The 16,303-nt window shown below is 39.4% G+C and overlaps 1 protein-coding gene across 2 annotated transcripts in view; it reads right to left on the bottom strand.

Moving 5' to 3' along the window:
- Pard3b (par-3 family cell polarity regulator beta) overlaps positions 1–16,303 on the bottom strand; it is a 1,028,687-nt gene that overhangs the window by 875,387 nt on the left and 136,997 nt on the right. For both annotated transcript variants that reach the window (XM_039083322.2, NM_001191808.2), the window contains 1 exon segment: positions 12,370–12,471. In XM_039083322.2, the coding sequence (XP_038939250.1) occupies positions 12,370–12,471 (102 nt within the window).

Below are 16,303 nucleotides of genomic sequence, written 5' to 3'. Positions count from 1 at the left end.
GAGAGAAAAATTTCTATAAGCCCCCATCCAGAGCCAATTGTTTCCTGCATGTTTCTGAGTTGCCCTTGCTACACCAGTGGTATCGTGATATCTCCTCCCCGACCTTTCATCATGACTCCATAGCTAAGTAGTAAAAGGAGGAGGCATCAAGTCAAGGCTCCTCTTTTCTAAGATGATCCTGAATCAATCAATCAAACAAACAATCAATCAATCAGTCAGTCAAAGATTTCATCTCCAAGGGAACACTGGAATAACAGAGCTGTCCCCATCCCAAATGGAGGGAGAGAGACTGTGATACTGTCACCTTTCCCTCTGGGTCCTGGTAAACTTCTAAGAGAGTTTACTTTTGCTTTTTTATTTTTATTTTTTAAAGAAAAAATTGTTTGCTTCCAATAGTCTCTAGTTTCTTCATGGAAATAAGATTGAATCTAGTTAAAGAGAAATATCAACAGTTTGAGGTTAGTCACAAATATTTCACCTATGTTAAAAAAGAAGTTCCAAAGTCCAGGGAACAGACACCATAGGTATAGATGGGTGACAAGGTAGTTTTAGTTTTGTTTTGATAAAAATCTATACTGGTTTCTGTAATGACTGCACTAATAAGCAACCAGCAGTGAGCAGGTTTGTCTTTTCCTCATATGGACAAACTATGCTACCCCTGGACACATACCCAAAGGGCTTCATACCCTGCCACAGACATACCTGCACAGGCTGCTGCTCTATTCACAATAGCAAGAAAAGAAAACTAGTCTAGATGCCTATCAACTGCTGAATGAATAATGATTACATGCTATGTACACACAATGAAGTTTACTCAGCTATAAAGAAAAATGAAATTTTCAGTAAAATGGATAGATCTTTAAAATATACTTAGTAAGGCAACTTGAAATGGGAAAGACAAAAAACACCTGCTCCTTTCATAAGCAAAACCTAGCATGCAAATATATATGCATGTATGTGTACACATATACACACAGAGAAATGTTAAGTCCTCCCTCGGGGTCAGAAATAAATATCATTCTTTTGACTAGGAGAAAATATGCCTTTAATGCCTCAATGGGACCTTAATCAAGGCTTCTGTAGTATTTCCCCTCAAGAGTGGAGCCCTTAAAACACTTAGGAGAAGGACTAGAAGTGGAAAAACAGCACAACACATTTCTACTATGAAAATCTTGAAATGCAGTTTCAAAGCTGGTCCCAGAAGAAACTGGGCCCTAGGCAGTGGTTCCCATCCTTCCTAATGCTACAACCCTTTAATACACTTCTTCATGCTGTGCTGACTCCCAACCATAGATTATTTTGTTGCTACTTCATATATATTTTCTGATGGTTTTAGGTAATCCCTCTGAAAGGATACTCTAATCCCCTATAGGGGCCACTACCCACATATTGAGAACCACTGGTCTAAAAGGAATTTGAACCACACCTGTAAGATGAGACACCAAAGTGCTCTCTTGGTAGCTTTGGCTAGAGAACCAAAGACATATCTGAGACATCTGCTTTGAGGTTCTGCACTAAAGATGTCTCCCTCCTTTGTTCATCAACAACAGTACACACTTTGATTTTCACATAAGCTAACTGCGGGCTTGGTGTAATTTCCATTTTAAAGGTGACCTATTTAGAAAATCACATTATACCACCTATTAGACTGAATGCAGTGACCACACTAAGCTGTCAGCCTAGAAGCAGCAAGTTCTAACACTATTACCCACTAAGAGCTATGAGACTCTTCAAACTGTGTGTATGAACATTTCTGAGACCTGGGCTATAAAAAATCATCTTATATCAGACCCTTTCTCAGTCATTCTAATTAGCTTATAGTTAAGATTGCATAAATATCTATGTTTGAACTATAACATGTTTTAGACTGACATTATTAAAGACATTGTAACTGAACTTTGCTATTTCTCCTCCAACTGAAGTCTACACAGGAGGGTTTTCTTTTTTATTACTTGGGAAATGTCACTTGATCTTTCAAAACTGATTGGTAACATCAAAAGACTGAAATCTAAAGAAAGAATCTGAAATGTTCAAACTGTCAGTATTAAGTTCCGAAATCTAGTCATGATTCCCTAAGTGAAGAGTCTAGATTCCTATAATGGAAAAGACATGCTCTCTTCTTAAGCAAAAAAAAAAAAAAAAAAAAAATCACATGCTTGGAGAGCTTTAAACAACTATAATGTAAAAGACTAATGAAACTGAATATTCTTATTAAAATGTATTTATAAATTAAGGCATTTATATAAAATTTGAAACAAGTATTTCACAGAAGTATTAACAAACACTAGTTCAATTGCAAGGGCAGCCTTTAATGCCTGTTTGCCTCCGTGCAGCCATTAATAATATACAATATCAGAGCCCTAAGAACAAAAGAACCAGCATAGTCAAGTAGGAAGCCTACCGTGTGATACTCAAAGCCTACCAGATGATGCTCCCATTAGACTGTTACACAGCTCACACCTCTTCGTAAAACTTCCAAGAAACTGGACAGCTCGTCAGGCTCCATGAGTAATCTGTCAGCATTGAACAGCACCTCTTTGACCTGTTTCAGGTCACTCGCATTGTCTTTGGATCAGGGGGTTAGTGTGTTTAGCTGCCTTGTTTTTATAACTTCCTAATGTATTCCTTGAGGTCTCTTCTTTCCTAAAACAGCTGTTTTCCTTTATGCTCCCCTCCTCTGTACCTCTTAAAAGCACATCTGCCCATTTCTTAAAACCCACTTCAATTCACTAAGTAGTATACACACACACACACACACACACACACACACACACACACACACACAAACACTTCAAGATTCTGAGTCATCGGGAGCAGAAGGCACTGTCCTTCCACTGCTGTTTGCAACTCCCTGTTTAAATGTGACACTGACAGTCACATTTCTTCCGACTCACTCAGTTTCTAAGAAGCATCCTATCCCTTCTTTCTCTACTCGGATCTCTTTGATAGGATGCTGGGGTCCTTTGATACGGGCAGCCTTCCTCCTAAGCCTCTCTCAAGTTGCTGAATGACATTTGCTCACATCATCATGGCAAGTCCCTTCCAGTCTACAAGGAAATGTGTCCATAAATATTTCCCAGAGCTTCTAAACAAAAGTGATTTCTTTGGCTCAACATGGTCCTAAATGTTACTGCTTAATTTCATTTGGGCCTTTTCCTGGTTCTGTGCAATTGGGACAGTGATAGTTGACCTTACAAGTAAAAAAGTTTGTCAATGAAGAATGTTAGAATATCAAGGAACCTTATCTATATCTATATCTAGAACCTTATTACCAATTTCCAGTCCTCTGCAAGGTAACTTGCTTTGATGAGGTTAAAACCAGCTAGGTGTTAGTGGAATATGGTCTAATTAATGCATAATTAATGGGGTTATCAATTAGCACCTGCAGGTACTTGTATTTTTAAAAATAGGAAGTTTTGTAAACCCTGCAGTCTCCTATTTGATATAATTTAAAAGAGTATAGTGCAATTGTAATATGTAACTTACATAACATACATGTTTCTGTAAACACTGTTGACCCTTAATCTTGGCGCAGATATATACTTCTGGAGACAGCTTCAAGAGAAACCAATGTGAGAGAGAAAATCAGTAGGGCAGTGTCCAGCAAGACAGCATATGGCTAAGGGCACGCTGTCAGGTGAAGCCTAGGTTCCTTGATGCTGAATTGCTTTTTGGCTCTAAATAAAGCATTATTGTGATCTCAAGTGTGACTGGAACTTTCCTTGTCAAATTTGAATTCTTGGCAAACATGTTTTATTTAGTTTTTGCTGTACCACAGTAAGCAGCTGCATGAGCAGTACCGTCAGGCCTGATGATCTCTTCTGGCCTCAGAGGAAACTCTTGGTTTGCTGGCATGAGCAAAGACCAACTGAACCAGAGCAGTTAGACAGTCACATGCTTCCGCGCAGGGGTGCTCCCCTTGCCTCTCATTCACTTGTACACATACATACATGCTATAGGTGCCAGCCAAGTAAATTGCAGAAGGCACTAGAGAGTCCATATTTGACTTGGCCACCGTCAGGACTACTGTACCTGTAGTTACTATCTCCCAAAACCATTTATCTTTGCCATAGTAAGGTCACAAAAGTATTAATGCTTGCACACTGCTTCCTACTGCAATATTTAAAAGAACAATATAGTTTCCTAGAAGAGAAAGATAGAGAATTAGAAACTCTCAATTTTTGTTTCAACTTTATCAGGGACTAAAATCAAAGATGTTTATTAAAACCAAAGTATAAACAGGGTGTGGTATAAATACCTTTGGTTCCAGCACTTGGAAAGCAGAGGCAAGTGAAACTCCGTGAGTTCAAGACCAGGCTAGTCTATATAGGAATTTCCAGGTCAACCAGGACTAAATATTGAGATCCAGTCAAAGAAACAAAAACACCACCACCACCACCACCACCATCAACAACAACAACAAAACCCATACAGAGTCAAGGTGCTAAAAAGTAACTTTAAAAAACCATCCCAGTTCTTAGCAAGCATACAAGGAATTGAGGAGACAAAACTAAGATGTAAAGTAAGTAAGCTAAATAATAATATCCTAAGAATTTCAAAATGCCCAGAGTTAGATATTAATGCTTATATTAAAGTATTATTTATGTATATGAAGTTAGACTGCTCCAAAAGCCACTTGGGATTGAGGTGATCTAAGAACATCGACATTTAAAAACTTTGACCTGGATATTGGAAGATCAATAAAAATAAGGAAGTGGTACAAGTATATTCTTCATATGTGTATAATGCTATATCTTCATTGATTTTCCACACACAACTTCTGTTTTTCCCTGTGATGCTGACACTATTTACCACTCTCATTTTACTCATTCTACCCGTGAGAAAAATGAAATTCTGAGTGATCAAATTATTTAACATTGGAAAGTGTTCATTCATTCTTTCTACAATTATCTAAATAATAAAGAAGGGCTAGGCAGTTACAAGTACTGGGAACAAGCAATGGACAAAACTATAAGTATGTATATGTATGTATACATATGTAATAAATATGTATGTGTGTATAATATGTTATATATATATATATATATATATATATATATATATTTCCCTAACTATGCAGAGACCAGGGGACAAGGATCAACAGGCATACTAAACAAGTAAAACACTGGAAGTATGGAACAGGTAGGAGGTGCATGTAAGAAAGAAACCATAGTTTTATGACTGTTGCCATTTAAAGTGCTTCAGACAGCTAGGGGAATTGGGTATTCAAGGCACTCATAACACAACCTATGACTTGAGACCTGCACTTCATTCTGTACAGATGCCCATTAGCATCCAGAGTTGCTGGTCCCAGGATGCCCTTCAGACACCAACCTCTATGGATAGATACCTACATGCCTGACAGGAAAAGAAGTTGCACATGAGTCATACATAGCCTCTGTGCACTTTAAATCATGGAGTTACTAAGCATAGCTAACAGAGCATAACTATTCCATAAGCACTTGTTGTATTGGTCATGTGATAATGCCAAGGGGAGATAAAACCAAGGCATACCAACAGCAGGGACAACCATCCTAGGCTTCCAGATAACAATGGTGGAACAAATGTTGAGAGACTGAGGACCTGTGAGGTGGGGTCTGCTTCTATCCCACCTCATCTGTACACATCTGTGGCACCTGCCATGAGGTAAACACAGGTGAGGTCTAGTCATGCTCGCTGGAATTCTTTTCTAAGTACTTCTGATTCAGAGATGGTTGAATCCAGAAATTCTGAATTTACAGATTGCAAACCACATTCCTAGACAGGATATGCTTTAAGCAATACCTTTAAAATAATGCAAACTCAGTCTTTCTTACTTTGATAGTTACATCCTGAATATAATATGTAATTTAACATAATAGCACCTAACAGTTACTCTCCTGAGCATTTGGCTTTAAATTGAGGCTTGATTATTTATCACACATGTTATAACATAAAATTATTGTACTTTTTTTAGCTTCAATTACTTATGGGAAAGCCATAACACAAAGAAAGGGGATAAGTTGCTGAAAGCTACACAGGTAAGAGAGCCAAGAAAAGAGCTAAATTTGTTCAGAATTCAATCTCTTAGCCAATGGGTTGGCACAGTTTAGAGCTAAGAAACCAAGTAAACATGAAGATCATTCATTCCCTAACAGTTGCCATAACTTAATCTGAAATTTTATTTATTAAAATTTTATCTCTGGAAATGCAAAAATGGGGATAAATACATGAAAAAAAGATTTCAAAAATAAACTGTGTTCATATGACTAAAGCTTTGAAAACACGGATGAGTTCAGGTCTTAAAAGACTAGAAGGATATTCTGTTGACGAGAGAAAAGAGAACACAAGGTAACCCGCTGTCAGAAGTCAGCCTGCAAGAGCAGCTTTGCTCAGAACGCCAAAGAGGAAATGCGAAAATGGACTCCAGAAAGAAATCAGCCTCAGACATGGAGTCTAGGAGTCCAGGAGGCCTCCCAGGTTCAGACACTTCCTGCTTAGGAAGATGTTAAAGCTAGTCCAGAGGATTATTATACTTTGGATCTAAAATTCTATAATGTTATTACTCTACAGGCAGAAAGTCATCTTGAAACATGTGCCATGGGAGTCCTTAAGCAAAAGTATTTCTTTCCTTCTTTACAAGCTTTCTGAAGCACTGTTCAAACTTCTTGGCATGTCATAACTTCAAGATTCCCCAAAAATGCAAATGACTCAGAATAAAATTCACTATATTATTATTTAAGAAAAATATAATATATTTAAAACAAATACTTTATGTGAAGGTTACTAATAAACTAAGTGTTCAAAAATAACACAGGATTGTAAAAAATTATAATAATTCAGGATCTTTAAAAAGGATTAATGTAGCAACAACACTCCCCAGACAAAACACAACATATACCATGAATTGTCTAATTACATACTAAAGTCACATATATCTTACTATAATCAGCCATCAGCTTTTCAGTCAGTAAAAAGGAAGTTAAGAAATCCAAAAACATAAACAAGGACTATGCATGCATAGAACGTCCTTGGCCGTTCATGAAAAACTCAGAGCACACAGGTATGCATGTGTAAACTCTCACTTTACTATCCACTTCTGATCTAGGACCCACACTAAAAAGACAAAAGACATTTTTCTAACTGGAGGAGTGTCAAATTTCAAATTGTTTTCTGAGCTGGCTTCTGAGTGACTGTGCCATCCACTAGAGGGCAACAGCGTGCTCTCAGAAAGGGACGTGGCAGTGTGTCTGGCTTTAGGGTCACTAGTTCAGTCACTGTGCAGACTAGTCTCTCTTTGAATATGATATGAGATCCCTGTATGCTAAGTGTGTTAGCAGACAGTGTGTTCTCATTCTAAATTTAGTCCTGCTGGCATTTCATTTCTCACATAATAATAATATGTTAATCCAAATGTTGTGTCATATTAATCAAGTATCTTCTTATAAAACTATTTTGAGCAATTTAATAACTTTAAAACAAGTTTTATAAGATTTGTTTAAAACTATTAAAGTGTACATTAAGTTAGTTTCTTTGGTGTTTCTGTACTTAATCTCAAATAAGTAAGTAATAATAGTACCATATTATTGAAAGACAGCAACAGACATTAATACATAACGCTTCTACACTACCACATAGTAACTGGCATTTGACCATTGAACAAAGGTTGAGCCTAAGAATAAGGCAGACAAAACTCTTACACTGTCTAACAAGCACCTCTATCAAACACAAGAGATAAGCTAAGCTGATAGTGCAGTACTTGAACACAAGGCAGCACATGGCAGTCAAGGGCAAACGCCCAGTTGTGCAAGCCAAGAAATCTCCTGATCTGCCTCCAAGCTTAGCCCTTCCCATCTGGGAAACCCAACTATAAGTAAAGAAATTTTCTGTGTTGGTATATATACATACATATATATATATATATATATATATATATATATATATATATATAAGTTAGGGTTAGATTAGGGTTAGAGGTTACAGGTCAGGGGGTTAGGGTTAGGGTATATATACATATATGTATGTATGATTATGGAAGCAATTCAATTTTCATAGAGGTTATATACTTTCATATTTATATTTTTCATATTGCAGTTGTCCTCTTTAACCATACCAACATTTCACAATGTGAGTTACTGTTTTAAAAGTCTGATATTAAGTAAACAATTCTTGGGACTTAGAAGTCACCTCTTCATCAAACTAAGCAAAGCAATTAGATCTTTCTCCAATTTTACATCGAATCATTCCACCTCTAGTTTCTAGCCCTTAGTGAACTGCACTGATTTTCCATAAACAAAGCAGCCGCAGCTGACACCACTTTGGGACTGTAATTGTTGGACTCTGGCTGCTTCAGTACTTGGTTCCAGGCTATCTCCAGCGCTCATTGCCAGTTCCCCTGCAGGCAGCCTATCCCAGAAATGCAAGCATTGTGACTTGAGCATGATTCTTCACATCCATCCAACGTTCTCTGTGCCTGCTGTCAGTCCATACTCTATCTGTGGACGAGTATTCATCAAGTAATTTACAAATAAAAGCCCAACTGTGCCTCTAGCCTTCTTGGGCAGGTTTGCTATGCCACAGGACATCCACAAGCCATCGGTTGAATTACTATTTACTGTGAACTGACTAAAGGAAGAGAAACGAGTGTGGTGGGCTCTGCTCCCAGGGAAAATAAAAGCTCTCTTTTTCATGGATTTTTCCCTTTTTTAACAAAAGGAAGAAAATAGAGTGATTCTTCTTGAGGCAGCATGAAAAGTGCAAATCCTTATCGATTGTGCAGAGCAATGGCGGGCTTCATGGAGAGGCATGAACATGCATTAAGAAGAAAGCTGAAGCTGTAGCTAACATATATGGATCTGCTTGATGTTAACTGATTGCCTCCCTCCGTCTCCTATTTAATAACACTGTTAAGGCCCATTTAAAAATACACACATAATACAGCTGTTTCTGTGGCTAAGACACAGTCTATGATTTGAAAAATCCTTGCAGTTGAAAGGATGGGTCAGAGGATAGGGCTGCAACGGGCAGATCTCTGCAGATATTGGTAACAGAATCTCCAACCCTGGTATGGGATTTGGGATGAGGCCAGGATGAGGTGATTTCTTCTGTCCTTTCTTAAATGTAGCATTTTTCTGCTTTTTGCATGAACACACTGGCAGTGGAATTGAGATGCAGGCTGCCTTCATCATTAAAAATCAAGCCAAATATCGCGAATATCTCAAAGAAAGAAGGTGTTCCAGGAAGAAGCAGAAAGTGAACTGGGAAAAGGCACATGAATGGCCACCATTTGTGGTATAAGGGGGAAATCATAAAATACTATGTAGCTATGCACTGTAGTTCAGGCTGTAATCTCAGCACTCTGGAGGCCGAGGTGGGAGAATTTCTTGACTCATGGCCAACCAAAACAGCTAAAATGAAACCACAACAAGAGAACTGTCATTAAATGCCATACCAGATATCTTAACATGAGAAATACAAAAGAGGAAAAAAACATTAGTCCCTGCCTTCTAGAACCTAGCAATCTACTTAGAAACAAAATTTGCTTATGAAGTAGCTACCATGTCAAGTAAGACAAGCCAAGTGTCAAAAAAAAATTCAAATTACAAAACTGTGTTTGCAAAGATTAACTTTTTCCCACTGTTTTAATTGGATATTTTCTTTATCTACATTTCAAATATTATCCCTTTCCCTGTTTCCCCTCCAGAAACCCCTATCCAATCCCCCCAACTGCCGGCCTCCATGAGTGTGCTCCCACACATGCCCACCCTCTCCCTCCCGCCTCCCCACCCCAGCATTGCTTTACACCGGGGCATTGACCTTTCACAGGACCAAGGGCCTCTCCCCCCACTGATGCTCAAAAAGGCCATCCTCTGCTACATGTGCAGCTGAAGCCATGAGTTGCTCCATGCGTACTCATTGAATGGTGGTTTAGACCTTGGGAGCTCTAGAGTGTCTGGTTGGTTGAAATTGTTATTCTTCCTATGGGGTTGCAAACCCCTTCAGCTACTTCAATCCTTTCTCATTGAACTTAGAATGGGAGCCCATTCTAAGTTCAATGGTTGACTGAAAGCATCTGCCTCTATATTTATCATGCTCTGGCAGAGCCTCTCAGGAGACAGCTATGTCAGGCTCTTGTCAGCATGAAATTCTTGGCATCCCCAGTAGAGTCTAGGCTTGGTGACTGCTTGTGGAATGTGTGGCAGTCACCACACAATGTGTACCCCATGTATGGCAGTTTCTGGATGGCCTTTCCTTTAGTCTCTACTCCACAATTTGTCTCCGTATTTCCTCCTATGAGTATTTGTTCCCTCTTCTAAATGGAACTGAATCATTCACACTTTGGTCTTTCTTCTTCTTGAGCTTCATATGGTTTGTGGATTATATCTTGGATAATTCGAAATTTTGGGCTAATATCCACTTATCAGGGAATGCGTACCATGTATGTTTTTTGTGATTGGGCTGCCACACTCAGGGTGATATTTTCTAGTTCTATCCATTTGTCTAAGAATTTCGTGAAGTCATTATTTTTAATAGTTAAGTAATATTCTATGGTGTAAATGTACCACATTTTTCTGTATCCATTCCTCTGTTGAAGGACTTCTGGGTTCTTCCAGCTTCTGGCTATTCTAAATAAGGCTGCTATGAACATAGTGGAACATGTGTCCTTGTTATATGTTGGAGCATCTTTTGGGTATATGCCCAGGAGTGGTATAGCTGGGTCCTCAGGTAATACAATGTCCAATTTTCTGAGGAACTTCCACACTGATTTCCAGAGTGGTTATAACAGCTTCCAATCCCACCAACAATGGAGGAGTGTTCCTCTTTCTCTATATCCTCGCCAGCATCTGCTGTCACCTGAGTTTTTGATCTTAGCGATTCTGACTGATGTGAGGTCGAATCTCAGGATTGTTTTGATTTGCATTTCCCTGATGACTAAGGATGTTGAATGTTTCTTTAGGTGCTTTGCAGCCATTCCATATTCCTCCACTGAGAATTCTTTGTTTAGCTCTGTACACCATTTTTAATAGGGTTATTTGATTCTCTGGATTCTAACTTCTTGAATTCTTTGTATATATTGGATATTAGCCCTCTATCAGTTGTAGGATTGGTAAAGATCTTTTCCCAATCTGTTGGTTACCATTTTGTCCTATGAGGACCCATATGTCTATTGTTGATCTTAGAGCATAAGCTATTACAGAGCAATAGTGATAAAAGCTGTATGGTATAGGTACAGAGACAAGCAGGTAGATCAATGGAATAGAACCAAGGACCCAGAAATGAACCCACACATCTATGGTCACTTGATCTTTGAGCTAAAACCATCCAGTGGAAAAAAGACAGCATTCTCAACAAATGTGCTGGCTCAACTGGCGGTTTGCATGTAGAAGGCAAATTGATCCATTCTTATCTCCTTGTACAAAGCTTAAGAACAAGTGGATCAAGGACCTCCACATGAAACCAGATACAGTAAAACTAGCTGAAGAGAAATTGGGGAAGAGCCTTGAACACATGGGTACAGGGGAAAATTTCCTGAACAGAACACCAATGGTAAGTTTCAACACACACACATAAGGAGAGAGCAGGTGAGAGGCAGAGGGAGAGGGGAAAGAGGAGAGAGGCCACAAATAAAAATAAACCCACTATAAAAAGTGCTAAAGCTATAGAGAAGAAATCTTAGAAGCAGTTCCATTTCTCAGGACAACACAGTTAAACTGTGTTTCAGTGGCAATAATCCAGGATATTGTCACGATACTTTTCCTTTTATACCTTATCAAAGTAGTAAGAAGGGAAATTCCATCAAACCGCTAAGTTTGTGATGAATTATTCCCTAATAATTAACAGAACAGTTTTAAAGTTTCCTAACTATTCAACATACTCAGTGCAATGCTTCTCCTTTTTTTTCGAGGTGAGGATTAACATGAAAGAAAGGCATACGCAAGATACAGTGTACCATCTACTCTGAGAAAAATCTATATTATAGCTCTTCATGAGTCATCCATAGTCCACTGTATTATCCAGTGTAAAACACAAAACACGTTCCAATCTCAGGCATTAAGATGAATATTTAGCAACTGTCTGGAAAAAACTCCAGAGCCAACAGCAGCAGGAGCTTCAACAGCCTCTGTAGCTGACACTAATTTATTGAGATGTATTGGGAACTCTTGAGAATGAAGAGTCTGCTAATTAGGCTACCATAAACAAGTTCCCAAACTTCAACAAACTTCGGGCAAACATCTGATGAAGAACTTTGATTTATGAGCTGTCCAGGTGAAACCAAAACAGATGGTATCTTTTAATAATAAGTGACATGTGAGTTTGTTAAGAAATTTAATGGCTTGAAAATATGCTGTTTGGTATAGGAAAATGAAGAACGTGTTCAGAGTCATCTACCTTATCTTTATCTTCAACGACATCTGCTAAGACATCATCTGGATCCAGGATTCCTCCATCTGTGTATTCCAAGTGATGAATCTTCACCCAGTATCCAGGATCCTGTGGTGGAAGAAGTAAATCTGATGACTCAATCAATTTCTACCAAAGTAAGATACATTTTAAGAGAAATAATTAATCCCAATAAAGATACAGTATGATTGTCATATTTATGGTTCCTTTGTTATGAGAAAATACCATGGCCAAAACTGACGTAAGGAATAAAAGGTTTATTTTATCTTACAACTCTCAGGATGCAGACACTGAAGGAAATAAAGGCAGGAACTCAAACAGGACAGGAATCTGGAGGCAGGAACTGAAGCAGAGACTGTGAAGGAGCTCTACTTACTGGCTTGCTCCCTGTAGCTTGCTAAGCCTGCTTTCTTATGGCACTCGCCTGGGCATAGGTACCTCAGTGAGCTGGGACCCCCTCTAGTAATCAGTAATCAAGAACAAGTACTACTGCCTTCCCTACAGCCAATCACATAGAGAGACATTTTTCTCTATCAAAAGTCCCTCTTCTTACTTATATCTAGGTTTGTGTCAAGTTGGAACACCAATAAAATTTTTAACACAACTTCCTGGTTGCTGCCGCTGCAGAGAGCCCCTGGGCAGCACCCCACGAGCGAACCTGAGCCTCGGGACCACAGGTAAGACCAAATTTTAGGCTGCAAGAAAGCTGCCTGGTGAGCTTGGGACACACGGAAGCAGAATTTCTCTAGGACCGGGCACATTCTGTGTTTACCGGAAGTCCCACACCCGCGGATCCCGGCCCGCAGCAGCTCTCTGCTCCCAGACCCAGTGAGAGAGAGACCCAACCGCCTGGTCACGTGGGCACTCCTGAGGCTGCAGAGCGGAAGAGACCACCAACACTGCTCACCCCTGCCCACATCCCTGGCCCAAGAGGAAACTGTATAAGGCCTCTGGGCTCCCGTGGGGGAGGGCCCAGGAGCGGCAGGACACCTGCCTGAGACACCACCGGAACCTGAAAGAAACAGACCAGATAAACAGTTCTCTGCACCCAAATAGCGTGGGAGGGAGAGCTAAACCTTCAGAGAGGCAGACAAGCCTGGGAAACCAGAAGAGACTGCTCCCTGCACGCACATCTCGGACGCCAGAGGAAAAAGCCAAAGACCATCTGGAACCCTGGTGCACTGAAGCTCCCGGAAGGGGCAGCACAGGTCTTCCTGGTTGCTGCCGCCGCAGAGAGCCCCTGGGCAACACCCCACGAGCGAGCGAACTTAAGCCTCAGGACCACAGGTAAGACCAAATTTTCTGCTGCAAGAAAGCTGCATGGTGAACTCAAGACACAGGCCCACAGGAACAGCTGAAGACCTGTCGACAGGAAAAACTACACGCCCGAAAGCAGAACACTCTGTCCCCATAACTGACTGAAAGAGAGGAAAACAGGTCTACAGCACTCCTGACACACAGGCTCATAGGACAGTCTAGCCACTGTCAGAAATAGCAGAACAAAGTAACACTAGAGATAATCTGATGGCGAGAGGCAAGCGCAGGAACCCAAGCAACAGAAACCAAGACTACATGCCATCATCGGAGCCCAATTCTCCCACCAAAACAAACATGGAATATCCAAACACACAAGAAAAGCAAGATCTAGTTTCAAAATCATATTTGATCATGATGCTGGAGGACTTCAAGAAAGACATGAACACACTTAGGGAAACACAGGAAAACATTAATAAACAAGTAGAAGCCTACAGAGAGGAATCGCAAAAATCCCTGAAAGAATTCCAGGAAAACACAATCAAACAGTTGAAGGAATTAAAAATGGAAATAGAAGCAATCAAGAAAGAACACATGGAAACAACCCTGGATATAGAAAACCAAAAGAAGAGACAAGGAGCTGTAGATACAAGCTTCACCAACAGAATACAAGAGATGGAAGAGAGAATCTCAGGAGCAGAAGATTCCATAGAAATCATTGACCAAACTGTCAAAGATAATGTAAAGCGGAAAAAGCTACTGGTCCAAAACATACAGGAAATCCAGGACTCAATGAGAAGATCAAACCTAAGGATAATAGGTATAGAAGAGAGTGAAGACTCCCAGCTCAAAGGACCAGTAAATATCTTCAACAAAATCATAGAAGAAAACTTCCCTAACCTAAAAAAAGAGATACCCATAGACATACAAGAAGCCTACAGAACTCCAAATAGATTGGACCAGGAAAGAAACACCTCCCGTCACATAATTGTCAAAACACCAAACGCACAAAATAAAGAAAGAATATTAAAAGCAGTAAGGGAAAAAGGTCAAGTAACATATAAAGGGAGACCTATCAGAATCACACCAGACTTCTCGCCAGAAACTATGAAGGCCAGAAGATCCTGGACTGATGTCATACAGACCCTAAGAGAACACAAATGCCAGCCCAGGTTACTGTATCCTGCAAAACTCTCAATTAACATTGATGGAGAAACCAAGATATTCCATGACAAAACCAAATTTACACAATATCTTTCTACAAATCCAGCACTACAAAGGATAATAAATGGTAAAGCCCAACATAAGGAGGCAAGCTATACCCTAGAAGAAGCAAGAAACTAATCGTCTTGGCAACAAAACAAAGAGAATGAAAGCACACAAACATAACCTCACATCCAAATATGAATATAATGGGAAACAATAATCACTATTCCTTAATATCTCTCAATATCAATGGCCTCAACTCCCCAATAAAAAGACATAGATTAACAAACTGGATATGCAACGAGGACCCTGCATTCTGCTGCCTACAGGAAACACACCTCAGAGACAAAGACAGACACTACCTCAGAGTGAAAGGCTGGAAAACAACTTTCCAAGCAAATGGTCAGAAGGAGCAAGCTGGAGTAGCCATTCTAATATCAAATAAAATCAATTTGCAACTAAAAGTCATCAAAAAAGATAAGGAAGGACACTTCATATTCATCAAAGGAAAAATCCACCAAGATGAAGTCTCAATCCTAAATATCTATGCCCCAAATACAAGGGCACCTACATATGTAAAAGAAACCTTACTAAAGCTCAAAACACACATTGCACCTCACACAATAGTAGTGGGAGATTTCAACACCCCACTCTCATCAATGGACAGATCATGGAAACAGAAATTAAACAGTGATGTCGACAGACTAAGAGAAGTCATGAGCCAAATGGACTTAACGGATATTTATAGAACATTCTATCCTAAAGCAAAAGGATATACCTTCTTCACAGCTCCTCATGGTACTTTCTCCAAAATTGACCATATAATTGGTCAAAAAACGGGCCTCAACAGGTACAGAAAGATAGAAATAATCCCATGCGTGCTATCGGACCACCACGGCCTAAAACTGGTCTTCAATAACAATAAGGGAAGAATGCCCACATATACGTGGAAATTGAACAATGCTCTACTCAATGATAACCTGGTCAAGGAAGAAATAAAGAAAGAAATTAAAAACTTTTTAGAATTTAATGAAAATGAAGATACAACATACTCAAACTTATGGGACACAATGAAAGCTGTGCTAAGAGGAAAACTCATAGCACTGAGTGCCTGCAGAAAGAAACAGGAAAGAGCATATGTCAGCAGCTTGACAGCACACCTAAAAGCTCTAGAACAAAAAGAAGCAAATACACCCAGGAGGAGCAGAAGGCAGGAAATAATCAAACTCAGAGCTGAAATCAACCAAGTAGAAACAAAAAGGACCATAGAAAGAATCAACAGAACCAAAAGTTGGTTCTTTGAGAAAATCAACAAGATAGATAAACCCTTAGCCAGACTAACGAGAGGACACAGAGAGTGCGTCCAAATTAACAAAATCAGAAATGAAAAGGGAGACATAACTACAGATTCAGAGGAAATTCAAAAAATCATCAGATCTTACTATAAAAACCTACATTCAAC

The sequence above is a fragment of the Rattus norvegicus genome, chromosome 9 (genome assembly GCF_036323735.1).
Source record: "Rattus norvegicus strain BN/NHsdMcwi chromosome 9, GRCr8, whole genome shotgun sequence".
NCBI lineage: Eukaryota > Metazoa > Chordata > Mammalia > Rodentia > Muridae > Rattus > Rattus norvegicus.
The sequence above is the reverse complement of the archived record's forward strand: the minus strand, read 5'-3'. Positions and strand labels throughout refer to the sequence as shown.